Below are 14374 nucleotides of genomic sequence, written 5' to 3' on the forward strand. Positions count from 1 at the left end.
AAAATCCATGAAAGATCATTTTATTATTGTCGTTTTACGAGGCGTCAGATGAAACGTTCTGCGATTTCTATAAATATAACTTACATACCAACGGATCCAGAGGCATAGTTAAGAAATCGTATCAAAAGACTCAACATCGATAAATTTACGTTTCAAAAATAAATATCGAGGTCATGGTGAAATTTTTAAAATAAGAGAAGCCCCAAGATATTTCAGTGAAATGTTCAGTGAAATAGCGTGAGAAGAAGAAATATAGAAGGGAAATAAAGAAGAAATTTGTTAAATATTATTTCAAAATCCTATTAAATTGTTTCAACATTTGGAAGAAACAGAGATACTTGAGTACGAGGCGACAAAAAGAGCGATCAATTTTTCAATTTTCATCAATTTTAATATCTCCTCTGTCTTCTAGCGAGGTAGTGGATATCGACATCGAGGACAACGGAGATGGCACAGTGAACATTTATTACACTGTGGCGGATGCTGGTGACTACACTCTCAGTATTAAATTTGGTGGTCAACCGGTACCGGAAGGATTTTATACATTCACAGTAAGTCACCATTTCTTTCCATCAATTTCCAATTTCTACAGATTCTTTTTCTTTCTCTTTCTCGAAGATCGAACGGATTCGAAAAACTATCTCACGATTTTAGAATAGAACACAGATTATGTTTGCGCGTTTTATCTTTAGAATGTTTTGAAATTTACTTTGTAATTGATATATAATTTAATTTTATCGTTTCTTCGGTTGAATCTAGAATCAGTGAAAGTGGTGAAGTTTTAAAACGATTCGAAACGATTATTGGAAAATATACGAGCACACGATAGAACGAACAAGTGCGAGGTATATCTCGCGAATAAAATTTCTATGTTAAAAAATTATCATTATTGTCTTAACTTTTTTAAAGGGATAAAAATTGTACATTTATTTTTCACACATACGAGAAAGTAACATAGTGAACATAGTTGATTGGGAGAGAAAAAAGTGCAGCTTGTTTGTCACGTTTATCTGTGATTAATTTTTTTTTTTTTTTTATATAAAACAGCTATATAGTTTCTTGGTGAAGGGTGGGGCGGCAGGTATCTAACTATAGAGACAAGATATACTGCAGGATATATTGTCGCCTTTGGTTTAGTCTCCAGTGAAACAGTTCACTTCGACGGTTCATTGGAATAGTGTCTGTCATTTTGACATTACTCGTATCTTTCATCTCATGTGAAGTTTCTAACGTTCCGTCCAAGTGTTTTATTTAAGCACTGTCTATTTTCCAACAGAATCACGCGAACAGTTTCAAATATCAAGTTTAACGAAGAAAATTTAAGTAAGTATCCATTGACACGTAGAAAAAAAAAAAAAAGTTCAATCGAGTATTTATCGAGTGATTCAATATTTTAAAACAATCACGTTTGAACAATCTATTCGATATTCGTGATGAAGTATATACAACTTCAATTACGGTGATATCTTGTATAAATTATATAAATTTATATTAGACGTTGTTTTGATTTGATTTTGTGAAAATATTGAACGACTTGGACTCGTATTTAAAATCTTTCGAGAAGTCGAATTTTATTCTTCAGCGAGAAACTGGACTGGATTTATACAAATTTTATTTGTAAACTAATCTAAATCTGGCCTCCATTCGAAGTAGTGCACTTCTGCATCGGTACGATGATACCACTCTATCAACTTCTGCTATATGCCTCAAATACGTTCCAAAAAGCATCTCTTACGATCGTTTGTAATTCTTCTTTTTCTTCTCTTTATTTTTTTTCTTACGTAAATTTTATTCAAATACATTCAAGAATATGGTTTTATATAATTGAACGATAAAAGCAAAATGATTGAAACACGTTTACGAGAGAGGGCATTGATATATTACGTAGTTTGAAACGAAAACAATTGCTCTTTCACTTTTTATACGTATTTCGAGATAATTAACGAATTTATCTTAGCAGCTCGTTCTGACAAACGTCCAAACATTTATATTGGTGACATTTATATGTTTTTTGTATTTAAATCGTCGTCGTCAATTCGATAAAGAATGTGCCAAAAAATAAATTTCATGAAAAATCGGATATAATTCAGGAAAGGATTAATTACTTCATTTTTCATATAATTTCTTATAGATTACAGAAATTTAGTATAAATCATTCGTGAGATATAAAAAAAACACGAAAGTTTTTAATGAAAATGTTTAAAAAAAATCTTTTAAGAATTTAAAAGAATTTAAATTAAAAATTAAAAATTTTTCAAATGATTTTTAACGTAGTATTTTAATTTTTTTCCAAGCTATAAAATTTCCTCAAACGAGATATAAAATATAATGTACTTGCATTCTTCTAAAAGCATAAATTTTTCAAACTTAATAAATTAAAAAACAAATACATCGACACAAATTAATTTACATTTATTCGATGTTTCATTGATTCAATGTCAATCTATCGATTGAAGTAAGGATAAAAATGAAGGGACAGAGTATCAGGTATTATAAATAAAGTATTCTCACAGCGGAATGACATGAGGATGAGCAACAGGAAATTATGAATTAATCGAATTATAATAATAATCTAGTGGAAGATTATGATATTCCTACGGAAGAATATAAGCGGAAGGAAGAATTTTATGTGAATCTTTTAGTGATCTAGTTTGAAATTCAATACGCATCTGGTATGATGGCGGTCTCTTAAACTATTTTGAGTACAAGTCAGGCTTTCCCAAATTTATAAACAGAAACGTTTGGAATAGATAGAGGAATATTGAATTAATACAAGTGATAGTTTAGATTAAACGTCTCCATTTGTCGGCCTGTTTTCTAAGTTATTACCTTCGAACACGAGAAAAGTTCCTCTTCGTATTAAAGGGGGATTTCTGTAAATTTCAAGGAGACTAATTGTAATAATCATTTCGAGAAGAGAAATTCACAAAATTCCACAGTGATCCACTCTTGATATTATTCCAACTTGAATGCGTCTCTCGTGTACTTTTTCCCCCCTTTGTATTAGCTAATGCTGTGAAATATTATTTCGAAAATAATAAATAAATCTTCAATTACAAAATGAGACTTCTTCGACAAATTGTATCAACTACTTCTTACTTAACTATTTAACTGAAATTAACATTTTCTGAAACTACATTGGAATTACTTGTCATCACTTTATTAATTGATAAGAAAAATTTTCTTCTGAAATTTACTTTATCTTAATTTGACGCAAATATGTTATTCAAATTTTTGTATTATTATTATGATGAACAAATAACGGATAATCGATCGCACGATACCGTTGATCGAGTTGAAGAGAAGTGAACTGAAAGTTACGAGTTGTTAACAGTGAGAGCGAAGAATATTCGAAAAATTTTCTCGATTATGGTGTATTGTCTTGTCTAGTATTGTGCAATTAATATCTATTATCTTTTTATAACGTGGTTGAGTGGGGGCTAGCCGGCTATTATGGTAACATCGAATACACAGCATTGTGCCCGAAATTACCGTCAGTTAGCACGAGTTCCGTGACGACCACCGTCCAGACTGGTTCCTGCTGTACTATATTACCTCTTTAACGCGCATATCAAGGTACGCACCTATCATCGAGATGATCCATTGTGAATATATAAGGAAGGAAAAAAGAAGAAGAGAAATTTTGTAGGGAATATTAATAATTAGAAATTAACACGGTTAACTAACCGTAGTGTCGAGTGTCCTGATTTCAAGTATCTTTTAAAACATACGTGGGAAAATCTTAATTGAAATCGAAATGAGATAAGAAGATTATTTGAAATTATCTATCTTTTTGGAATGTTATTTTTAATCTTGTTGTTTAATATATATACGTACACGTGTATATTTTATACAATATCATTTCGAATCAGTGTTCAGATCTGCTTATGAATTCAGTGCTACTTATGAGTATCTCAAAAACTCTTATACCTTCAAAAATTTCACTTTTTATTTTTATTATTCGATTTTCAAAACGATTTGCAAGGTAAACTTTATCGTTACATTTATTTTTTTTAATAATTGTGTCAATCTTGATATCCAAAATCTAGAATCGAGAAAATAATGGCGACGAAAGAACGATCAAAGAAGGATCAAAAGGAAGAATATGTAATTCGTTCCGATTATTTTTATTTAAATTTAAGTTTCTTCAAATCAAATAAAATATTCTTTTATTTTCTCTAATGGATAAAATGAAAAGAAGAAATCAATACCGATTAACGAAATATCCTTTGAGAAATCGTTGCTTTTTACCGATCAATAAGATATTATTGAAATTTATATGAATTAAATGAAAAATATATGGGATTCAACGACAAAACAGGTGGAAAAGCGATTGAGCAGGTGTGTTTACAAGAGATCTTATAACGAATTTTTCACGTGATATATATTTTGCAATAATTTTGTCATGATTACATAATAATAAATTCTTTACACCTAGTCTTTGGTTTGGCTTGGGACCAGTCTCAAAATACATAAATTCTATCGTAATGAACTGTAACGCGTATTATCGCTTGATTTCAGAAATTCCTCTGTAATTTTATCATTTATGTCTCAATCATATTATCCAACATTCATATTCAATTTCTTGGAAAAAAGCAAGCACGTAAATGGACGAGACACAAAGAGGGTTGCAAAGTCCTTTTTAGGAGGATTAATTTTTTTAAATTACATTTCCATTCACAAAGATATCGGAATGATCTCTTTCCCTTATTTAATTCACTCGTTACTTTTTCAAATTCTCTTATATAGGAAGAAGAGTTGCATTCGAATACGAATCCTTTGCACTATGATTATTCCTCCCTCTAAAGTCTTAGAGAAAAATAAAATTGTCAGAGAGTTAACAGGCTTCGTAGTTAAGAAAGGGAATTTAGAATTTGAAAAAGATCGAAAGATTATTCCATTCAGAGTGAGAAAGATTTCTATTTTATATCTCTATACAAAATCGAGACTTTCAAGAGTTCTAGGCTTCGAATTATATTCTCCATAATCTTGAAAATTTCGAATCGTTTGAATTTGTTCTTGATCGAGCCAATAGATTTAATTTTGTGAAAATCTGTCTAAGCGAAAAATAAACTTAAGAGATGCGCAAACAGGAGGGAAAATATAGATATATTTCAGATAAACTGACCTCGCCTTCTTTTCCACGGACGAGCTATATGCGACGTGGATATTATAATTTGTTTTTGAAACAATGTTCCAGGCCTCAGAGGAATATCGAGAGCATAGCACGCATAAAACCCAGAGAGCGAGGAGGACTAGACAGAAGCAGGAGCAACGCATAGTAGAGCAACACTCTTCCACCATCCAAGAAAGTTCGATCGTATCGAAGAAGAATTTCGACGTAGTCCGGTTGAACAACATCCTTTTGCCGTTGCTGGAGGGAACCGTAACGTGTAAGTGTTAATGCAATAATAAACGAATTCCCGAATTCTTTTAACAAGTCTATTGTTTCTCGTTAAATCGTTAAGTTGAGCCATCATTGGAAAATGTTCAAGGATAATTTTCATCCAATTTTTTGAAACAATAAATGTCTTTAAATAATCGTGCGATTTTTACGAGTTTGATAGTAAATAATTTAGGTTTCTTGGCAACGTATAACGAATTCCAAACACCAGATTTCCACATTATTATTATGTTTTTCAAAATATTTTTCACGAAAAGGAAACGTTGATGCAGGAGAGGAAAGGGGATAAAATAAAATTTATCGTATACAAAGAGATTGGAAATAACATTTGCAAATGAATTTTTCACTTTTTATTAAATCTCACAACGATAACACCGGATAGAATTTTAATTAAATTGTAAAATGACAAATCGACTTTTGTAACTCGATTATGGACTCGATTATAATTCATTTTATGAGTTGCGTACAAAATTAAATTAGAAATGTAATATATATTTTTTCCACACACTCTGCTTATAATTTATCCACGGATTTACAATATTCTTCTTCAACGAATGTTAAACAAAATGATAAAGCGACAAGTGTTAGCATTATTCATCTTGCCTCGTGGCACTACGTATGTCATATTTTACGCTTAGCTTCAATCCTAGCAACTATTCGTTCTATATCTCTATATTCGCGTGCTTTTTCACGAAAAAGTATAGTTGGATGGAAAGATGGACGGATAGAAATATATCGAGGGGGAAGAAGAGAGAAAAATGAAAGCGAGGAAGAGAGAGAGAGAGAGAGAGAGAGAAAGGTATGTCGACGGCTGTGTCGGAAGCGAGGCGGTGATATTAATACTGGATGATTAAGTGGCTCCGGATGTGCGGATTCGTCACTGGCCCAAAAATCGAAGCCCGAGTTTCAAAATTACTAACTAGAACGATGGAAATCTTCAGAGATCTTTGCTTCTCTCTCTCTTTCTCTCTCTCTCTCTCTCCATTATCTTTGATCTTCGCCTAATTGTATTTTGTAGTCGCCTTGACGATTATCAAAATAACATCGATTCGGATCGATGATGGCACGAAAGTAACACGAGAGACAAATAAATCGAGGGAAAGAAATATTATAGGAATAGAAATAACATCGAGAAAAGTATAAAAAAAGAAAAAAAAAAGAAATGTGAATTTAATTATTTTAACATCAAGTTTTATCTCTGCCAACGAGAAACTCGCCTTTTCAAAATAGCGAAGGCGATAAAAATAATATCGGGGAAAAGTTAAATATAAATCACAAATATCACGAATCTCGAATTTAATTATCTCGATATCAATCTCGACTTTAAGAAAATTAATCCGTTCGATCATCGAGGCGCGCACCATCGGGTGTAATAAAATATGGTGCCGGTAAATAAAATGGCTCTCGTAACATAGTTGCGCCGAGGTACATATGCTAGATCGAGGTGTTGACATTGTTAATCGGGAGCGTATTAAGTCCGCCAATTAATTCTCTCGGTGCGCACGTTCATCGATATCTTGAGAGGAACGATTTTAACCAATTTAGACGCGCAATGAATAACGGTGACCGTCGCGTAAATTCATCGTATCACGCTTGTTTCCAATTAATCAAGAGTCCCGATTTCTCGTGTTACCTTTGGCACGCGTTTAAACGTATTACACGACATATATATATATATCTATCCCCCTTCGCTCGGAACCACTTCCTGCGCGAAGCAGAGAACGGCGGCCAGTGTCTAGGATGCGCCAAATACCACTCCCCTATCTATCTCGATGAGAACTCGTCCCGATTCTTTCCTTTATTCGTTATATACGGCCGATTATGTAATTACGATGCAGCAGGGTAAATTAAATTCGATCGAGCCGTTTCGAAATTATTAAAATGGACGGTCGGTCAACAGACGTGTCTAAGTTGTGTTTAAATTGTGGTGAACCGACGTAAGTGTATCGGATAACCAAGTGTATGCGTTCATCTATCAAAGTAATGACGATATATATATATATATATATATATATATATATATATATATATACGTATATGTTGTAAGGAGGGAAATACGAGCAACCTGTTGAACCCTACGAATATAATAATATTAATTCCTCGTAGCCGATTTTGATTTGAACAGGCTCGATTAAATGGCGATAATCATGTAACGAAGCTTAGATTGGAGGAATAGGTTTGGAATATAAATATATCGGGGTTCAAGGGGGTTAACGAGAAATCTATGCAGAGATTCGAAGTTATTAGGATTATTAGGTTTCCATGGATTTTTTCCAAAGATTCTTCGAATTTGTATCGAGTGATCGCTTAGATTTGGAATCCTGGGTGATCAAGTTAGATTTCACGTAATATATCTTATAATTTGAATATACGGTGAAAGCGCGATAGGGAAGGGTATGCCTTTAACAACGATACGGGGAACGGATTTATTGGATTAGAAACGTGTAAATGTTGGTCCAATCTAAAAATACGGATTTATTCCCAGATTCTCTACGTCTCATTAAGTTTGAATTTATTAACGTTCATACTGCCAAAAACCAATCACATCTCTCATGTTACAAACCATTTACATTGTACATTGCCGATCCGAAAAAATTATAAAAGTTGCAAAAATTATTTTCTAAATAAAAAATAACACGATATACATCAAAATATTCTACGCAACTCTCAATTGTCAAGTCACAGTCAACATACCAATAATTATTTTTTCAAAAAGATTCGAATGAAACGATTTATCTAATTGAACGGATGCGCAAAATTCCAATTGGAATTTTTTTCGAAAAAATTCGAAACTTTTATTTACTCACCAAAACGCGCTTCCGTAAACTTATCCAGATCCGTCGCGTACGCGATTCTATCGCGAAAAAATTCTTCTCACCCTTTCCAAAGAATTTGTCGGTAGGAAAATTAGAAAAAAAAAAAAAAAAAGAAAACTAGAAAAAATAAGATAAGAATCACTTTCGTTCCACACTCTAGCGTTCCATGCCTTGGAATCGGAGCTTTCTCGTTACCTGCATCCTCCCTCGCACAATCGCGCGACACGGTTACCCAAAATTCGATCCGTGCACGCGCGTATGACAGAGATAGAAGAGATTTATTAGACACGAGGCGACCACCGTGCGATACAAAGTCCGTTGGTAGGTTGTTCTGGAAAAAAAGAAGGTCTCCCCGGGGCTCTGGCATCGTTTACTCGGTAGCGATGCCCGGCTTCATCGTCAGTCGCGCCAGAGATGTGCCCTCGAGAAGTCGATTAAACTTGGCGTGTCGATTCACGGCTGGAACCAATATCGGGGGATATATAATAAGTTTTTTTTTTTTTTTCTCGCGTTCAAAATTCCTGGGACACCCGAGAGATTAAATTAAATAATAATTTGTCAAGGAAGAGACGGAATCGAGGAGGGATTTTCTTACCCGTGTAACCCGTTCGGTCGGTCTTTCTCCTCCCACGATTTAGAACGTGACTATCTTCGCCGTTAAAAAAAAAAAGAAAAAAAGAAAAAAAAAACGACACTTTTGCATAATTATATTTTCCTTCTATACACGCACCGAGATACGAGATTTCGTTTCTACCTCCCTCGAGGAATTTGATCGTCGATACGATTTTCGATGGACGATTGTATCAGTGTTCTTCTTCTTCTTTTTTTTTTTTTTTTTCCTTTATCCTATTTTTCAAACACGAGAGTCGTTCCTCTTTTCTTTTAACGAAAGTGTTTATCAGGATACGAATTTTATATCTCGGGTATATTTGATACACGAGGGTGCATTCGTGTTTTATCGGGTGTACAGTTTTTCCCGAATTCTTTTTTCACTCGCTTACCTTATATTATGTGATTTTTTTTTTAACGTTAAATCGAAAAGTGGAAACGGACGGAAGATGCAAATAAAGGAAAAGAGAAACGTGGATAAAGTGGATTTTTAATCGATTCGTATGCATGTTTCTTTATATCATTATACGATCGGCAATACTGGAGATATAATTTTCGGCCATCTATTTTTTTCGTTAATCGATAAAATTTTCTGATAATAATATATGTTATACAAACTAATTATTAATCGCTTAAACAGGTGTAGTTAATTAACAAATATCTCTTCTAAACTAAACCCTATATTATTTCTAATCCTTGAAGAAATAACAATTATTAAACTAATACATCCTTAAACCATCCCTCTGGATGAATTTCGATAAAAGAGAAAAAAATCGAGTCAATCTATCTACTAATTTTTAATCCTTTCCTTTTTTGTGGAAAACGTGTGTCTTAAAAATCTGGTCGAGAGATGATCAAGATCGCGGACGTTTATAGAGATTCAATTTCTTTTCTTTTTTTTTTTCCAAATCTAATCAAATCATTTCACACCTTTTCTTTTTTTACATATCGCACACATCATCCACAATCTTTCACATTAGGATAGATCTAATAAAACGTCCGCGATCTAATTATTCACCCGTTCGAAATTATATTGCGTATTCGACAGTCGATTCGAATTGTCGTCGTATCGTCAGCGATCGTATAATGTTATTCGTATCAGTGAGTGGACCGATATGGTTTGGGAGGAAGAGGAGGTCGAAACCACGTGGCAGGAGGTGTCGACCTTCTACAGATACGGATTGAAGAGCGTTATATGCAGTCAATACGATTACGCTGAACGTGGGACGATCTGTTACACCAGGATTGATCCGGAAAACGAAGGGACGCCGCCCGGCCTCGATTTCTCTCCGTTAATATTTCAGAGCCTTTTCTACGTGCAAACGAAAAAAGGTTTCGATGCTCAGGAAATCATGTGTTTTCCTTATCACCTCGTAATTTCGCGAAACGTGGAATTTATCTTATTTTACTTTATTCGTATCGTAACGATTAAGTTAGAGAATTCTGAAAATATTCCAATTATTGTCTATATTTTTTCCCTGTATCTTCTAGCCGAAGTAAAAATGCCTAGCGGGAACATGGATAAACCAGTCATCGAAGACAATCACGATGGCACAGTGTCCATTAGATACGATCCCAGGGAAGAAGGGCAGCACGAGCTTTCGGTGAAATTCAATGGCGAGCATGTTCAAGGTTTGTGCGAATATAATCGGTGTAATAAAATCGGAGTTAAAAAATTAGATTTTGTTTCTTCGTGCAATTCGTGAATATCCGTAATATTGTCGTAGTTTTGATTTTTCGAACTAATATACTCTTCGTCGATCATTAGGTTCACCGTTCAAATTCCACGTGGACTCTTTGGCGAGCGGATACGTGACTGCGTACGGGCCAGGTTTAATATACGGCGTATGCGGCGAGCCGGGAAACTTCAACATCTCCACGAAAGACGCTGGAGCCGGTGGCCTTTCGTTGTCGGTGGAAGGACCCAGCAAAGCTGAGATCTCCTGCCACGACAACAAGGATGGAACAATCTCGGTCTCTTATCTACCAACCGCTCCGGGAGAATACAAAATCGGCGTGAAATTCGGTGACAAACACATTCGGGGCAGCCCTTACGTTGCCAAAATCACAGGTACGCGATTCATTTTTCTTCACGATCGTTTGAAAAATTTTCAAATAAAAGAAAAAAAAAAATACTCACAAAATATCTATCTCGTGATCTTTCTTAGGATGAAAAAGAAATCAAATTTTTGATAAAAAGAATGGCAAAAGTCAGTTTAAGAGTATAATATCGCTCGTTAACGCGAAGCGATGAAAGCGAGAACACCTATTCCCGAATAAATATCGTACCAGCGACACTTAAGCGGACAATAAAATATATTTGGAACAAAGAAATAATTTAGTAATTTTTTCTAGGCGAAGAAATAAAAAAAAACAAATCAAATTCTAATGTAAAAAAAGAGAATAATCAAAATATCTATTTAACGATCTTTTTGATCTTTTCTTGGATAAAAAGAAATCAAATTCCTAATAAATAGAACCTCAAAAGTCGGCTTAAGCATCGCAAAGAATACAGTATTGTTCGTTATTCGCTTATTCTTGTTTCTTATTCTCGCCTTTGATGCACTCGACAAATGAATGACGAACAAGAACATCTATCCCATATAAATAAATATCGAACCAACTTGGAACAAAGAAACAATCTAGCAATCTTTTCTAGGCGAGAAAATTAAAAAAGAAATCAGTAAAAGAAAAAAGTAATCACAAAATATCTATCATGATCTTTTCTTTGCACTCGATAAGTGAACAAGAACACCTATCTCATACGAATAAATATCGAACCAGCTTACTGCTGGATAATATTGTACCTGGAACAAAGAAATAGTTTAGTAATCTTTTCTAGGCGAGATCAAAACAGAAATGGAATTTCCAATAAAAGAAAAAAGTAATCGTATTGTATCACAAAATATCTATTTCCCGTGATCTTTTTTCTCAACTCGACGAGTGAACAATGAACACACCTAATCCCAATAAATATCGAACCAGCTTATTGTGGATAATAATAATATTATGGATAACAAAGAAATAGTTTACTAATCTTTTTTAAGAAATCGAGTTTCCAAAAAAAAAAAAAAAAAGAAAAAAGTAACAGAGGGAACAAGATAAAAATATCTATCTTCGACGATGTTTTGCAGGCGAGGGCCGTAAGAGAAACCAAATCTCGGTCGGTTCATCGAGCGAGGTCCAGTTACCGGGCAAAGTGACGGACTCCGACATAAGATCGTTGAACGCTTCGATCACGGCCCCGAGCGGGCTCGAGGAGCCCTGTTTCCTCAAGATGATGCCGAACGGGAACATGTGCGTCTCGTTCACCCCCCGCGAGGCCGGCTCCCACACGGTCGCCGTAAAGAAGCTGGGCAAGCACATCCAGAACTCGCCGTTCAAGATCGACGTGAAGGACAGGGAGGTCGGGGACGCGAAGAAGGTGAAGGTGTCCGGGGCCGGTTTGGTGGAGGGGAAAACCCACGTGGAGAACTTTTTCTCGATCGACACGAGGAACGCGGGTTTCGGCGGTCTCTCGTTGTCGGTGGAGGGGCCTAGCAAAGCGGAGATCCAGTGCAAGGACAACGAGGACGGCACGTTGAACATCTCTTACAAGCCTACCGAGCCGGGGTACTACATCATCAATCTGAAATTCGCCGACCACCACGTGGAAGGGTCGCCGTTCACCGTCAAGGTGACCGGGGAGGGTAGCAACCGGCAGAGGGAGAAGATCCAAAGGCAGAGGGAGGCCGTGCCGATCACGGAAGTGGGAAGCCAGTGCAAGCTCACGTTCAAGATGCCCGGCATCACGTCGTTCGATCTCGCCGCCACGGTCACCTCCCCGGGGGGCGTGACCGAGGATGCGGAGATCAAGGAGGTGGAGGACGGCCTGTACGCGGTCGCCTTCGTGCCCAAGGAGCTCGGGGTGCACACCGTCTCCGTTCGATACAAGGAGATGCACATACCTGGATCGCCGTTCCAATTCACGGTCGGCCCTTTGAGGGATGGCGGGGCGCACAGGGTGCACGCGGGCGGCCCAGGATTGGAAAGGGGCGAGCAGGGAGAACCGTGCGAGTTCAATATATGGACGAGGGAGGCCGGAGCTGGTACTCTGGCCGTGTCCGTCGAGGGACCCAGCAAAGCTCAGATCGACTTCAAGGATCGAAAAGACGGCAGCTGTTACGTCAGCTACGTCGTTTCCGAACCCGGTGAGTGTCTCTTTCGCTTTATTAGCGAGGGCAGATAGCAGTGGCCGAGTTCTTTTTATTTTTTCTTTGAATATGATTGTTCGTTAAAAATGAAAAGAAATATTTTATAAATTATTTTACAACTGCATTATTTCCTTTTGCACGATCAGAACTGGACGGGGTGAGAAATTAATTAGTTTAAATTTTAGAATAAAGTTAAGCGATTTAGGGTTAAGGTTTATTTAAAATGCTGTAGTTGACACGCTTTTCGTACGATATTGGTTGTTCGTTGTAATTAACTTGTTCGACTTAATTCGAAATAATTTTATTCTTAACTTCAATGTTTAATGCGCGTGGTTTGCTCTTAAAAATAAAATTTTATATTTACTTTAGCTTGTTGAAGCGAATTTTTAAATAATGAGCGAAAAAGAACGAGATTATTTATAAATAATGATCTTTATAGTCAAAATTTTGTTATTCGGTTTAAAGAAATTCGAATACTTATGCTTTTTAAAAGCATTACACTTTTTTGTGTAATGCTTTTTTTCATTTTTTCTTCAAAGTAAATCAGTTATATCGATGCGCGAGCAACAAAGAATTAGTTGAATGGCGCAGGAACAATACCTCCAGGAATATTGTCACGAGCAGTTTGTTGTTACTAAGTAATAGATAATGAAAATTCATAGTTCTCTAATTGCAACATAAGTGTTCGTAAAACAGTCTACCGTTTAACTGTCATTTAAGTCATGGATGTTTGCCAACGTCGATAATTCATATTTTAGTCGGTTAGTCACCTTGAAAGTTGTATTGCCCATTTGGACTACTAAATCATTTTCAAGTGAATCATGCAAACATCGATATTAATTAAATTGTTGCGATGTTTGTAAACTCCTGTTTACATGTCATTAGGAGCTTAGTTAAAATCATTGCAATTAGTATTATATTATCCTCTCGTGGCGTTTCGTACGTATCGTATATAACGAATAAGAGGCAAAAAAATAAAGAAGAAAAATTTTAATTTACCGTAAAATTTACATTCTCGTACATTCGATTTTTTTCTTTTTTAACCACTTTATTATCAAAGAATAATTAAATTAAAATTTATTCCACTTAAAGAAAAAGAGAAAAAAAATTAATCTATACTATGCATAATAATCAGTCATCTCGTAGAATATTAATTTTCTTTTCTTCGATTAGATCTTTTTTACAATTTTTTTCATCGGGATTCGATCCAATTTCCTTTTCATTTTGTGTCATAAAAAAAAAAAAGAAAAATGTCCAAAAAGCAGAAATTTACAAGCAATTTGGAAAATTTTTGGATTACGTATTAACGAAATGAATGAACGCCGATAAAAATGGAGCATACCAGCCGTTCC

The 14374-nt window shown here is 35.3% G+C and overlaps 1 protein-coding gene across 4 annotated transcripts in view; it reads left to right on the top strand.

The window, feature by feature from the left end:
* Window positions 1-14374, top strand: part of LOC122720045 (filamin-A) — a 37604-nt gene that overhangs the window by 19100 nt on the left and 4130 nt on the right. For all 4 annotated transcript variants that reach the window (XM_043946463.1, XM_043946465.1, XM_043946464.1 and 1 more), the window contains 5 exons: window positions 413-551; window positions 5201-5393; window positions 10321-10461; window positions 10598-10900; window positions 11964-13019. In XM_043946463.1, coding sequence (XP_043802398.1) covers window positions 413-551; window positions 5201-5393; window positions 10321-10461; window positions 10598-10900; window positions 11964-13019 — 1832 coding nt within the window. The remainder of the gene's footprint in view (window positions 1-412; window positions 552-5200; window positions 5394-10320; window positions 10462-10597; window positions 10901-11963; window positions 13020-14374) is intronic.

This window comes from Apis laboriosa, unplaced genomic scaffold (genome assembly GCF_014066325.1).
Source record: "Apis laboriosa isolate Shangri-la unplaced genomic scaffold, ASM1406632v1 scaffold9_cov152, whole genome shotgun sequence".
Classification (NCBI taxonomy): domain Eukaryota; kingdom Metazoa; phylum Arthropoda; class Insecta; order Hymenoptera; family Apidae; genus Apis; species Apis laboriosa.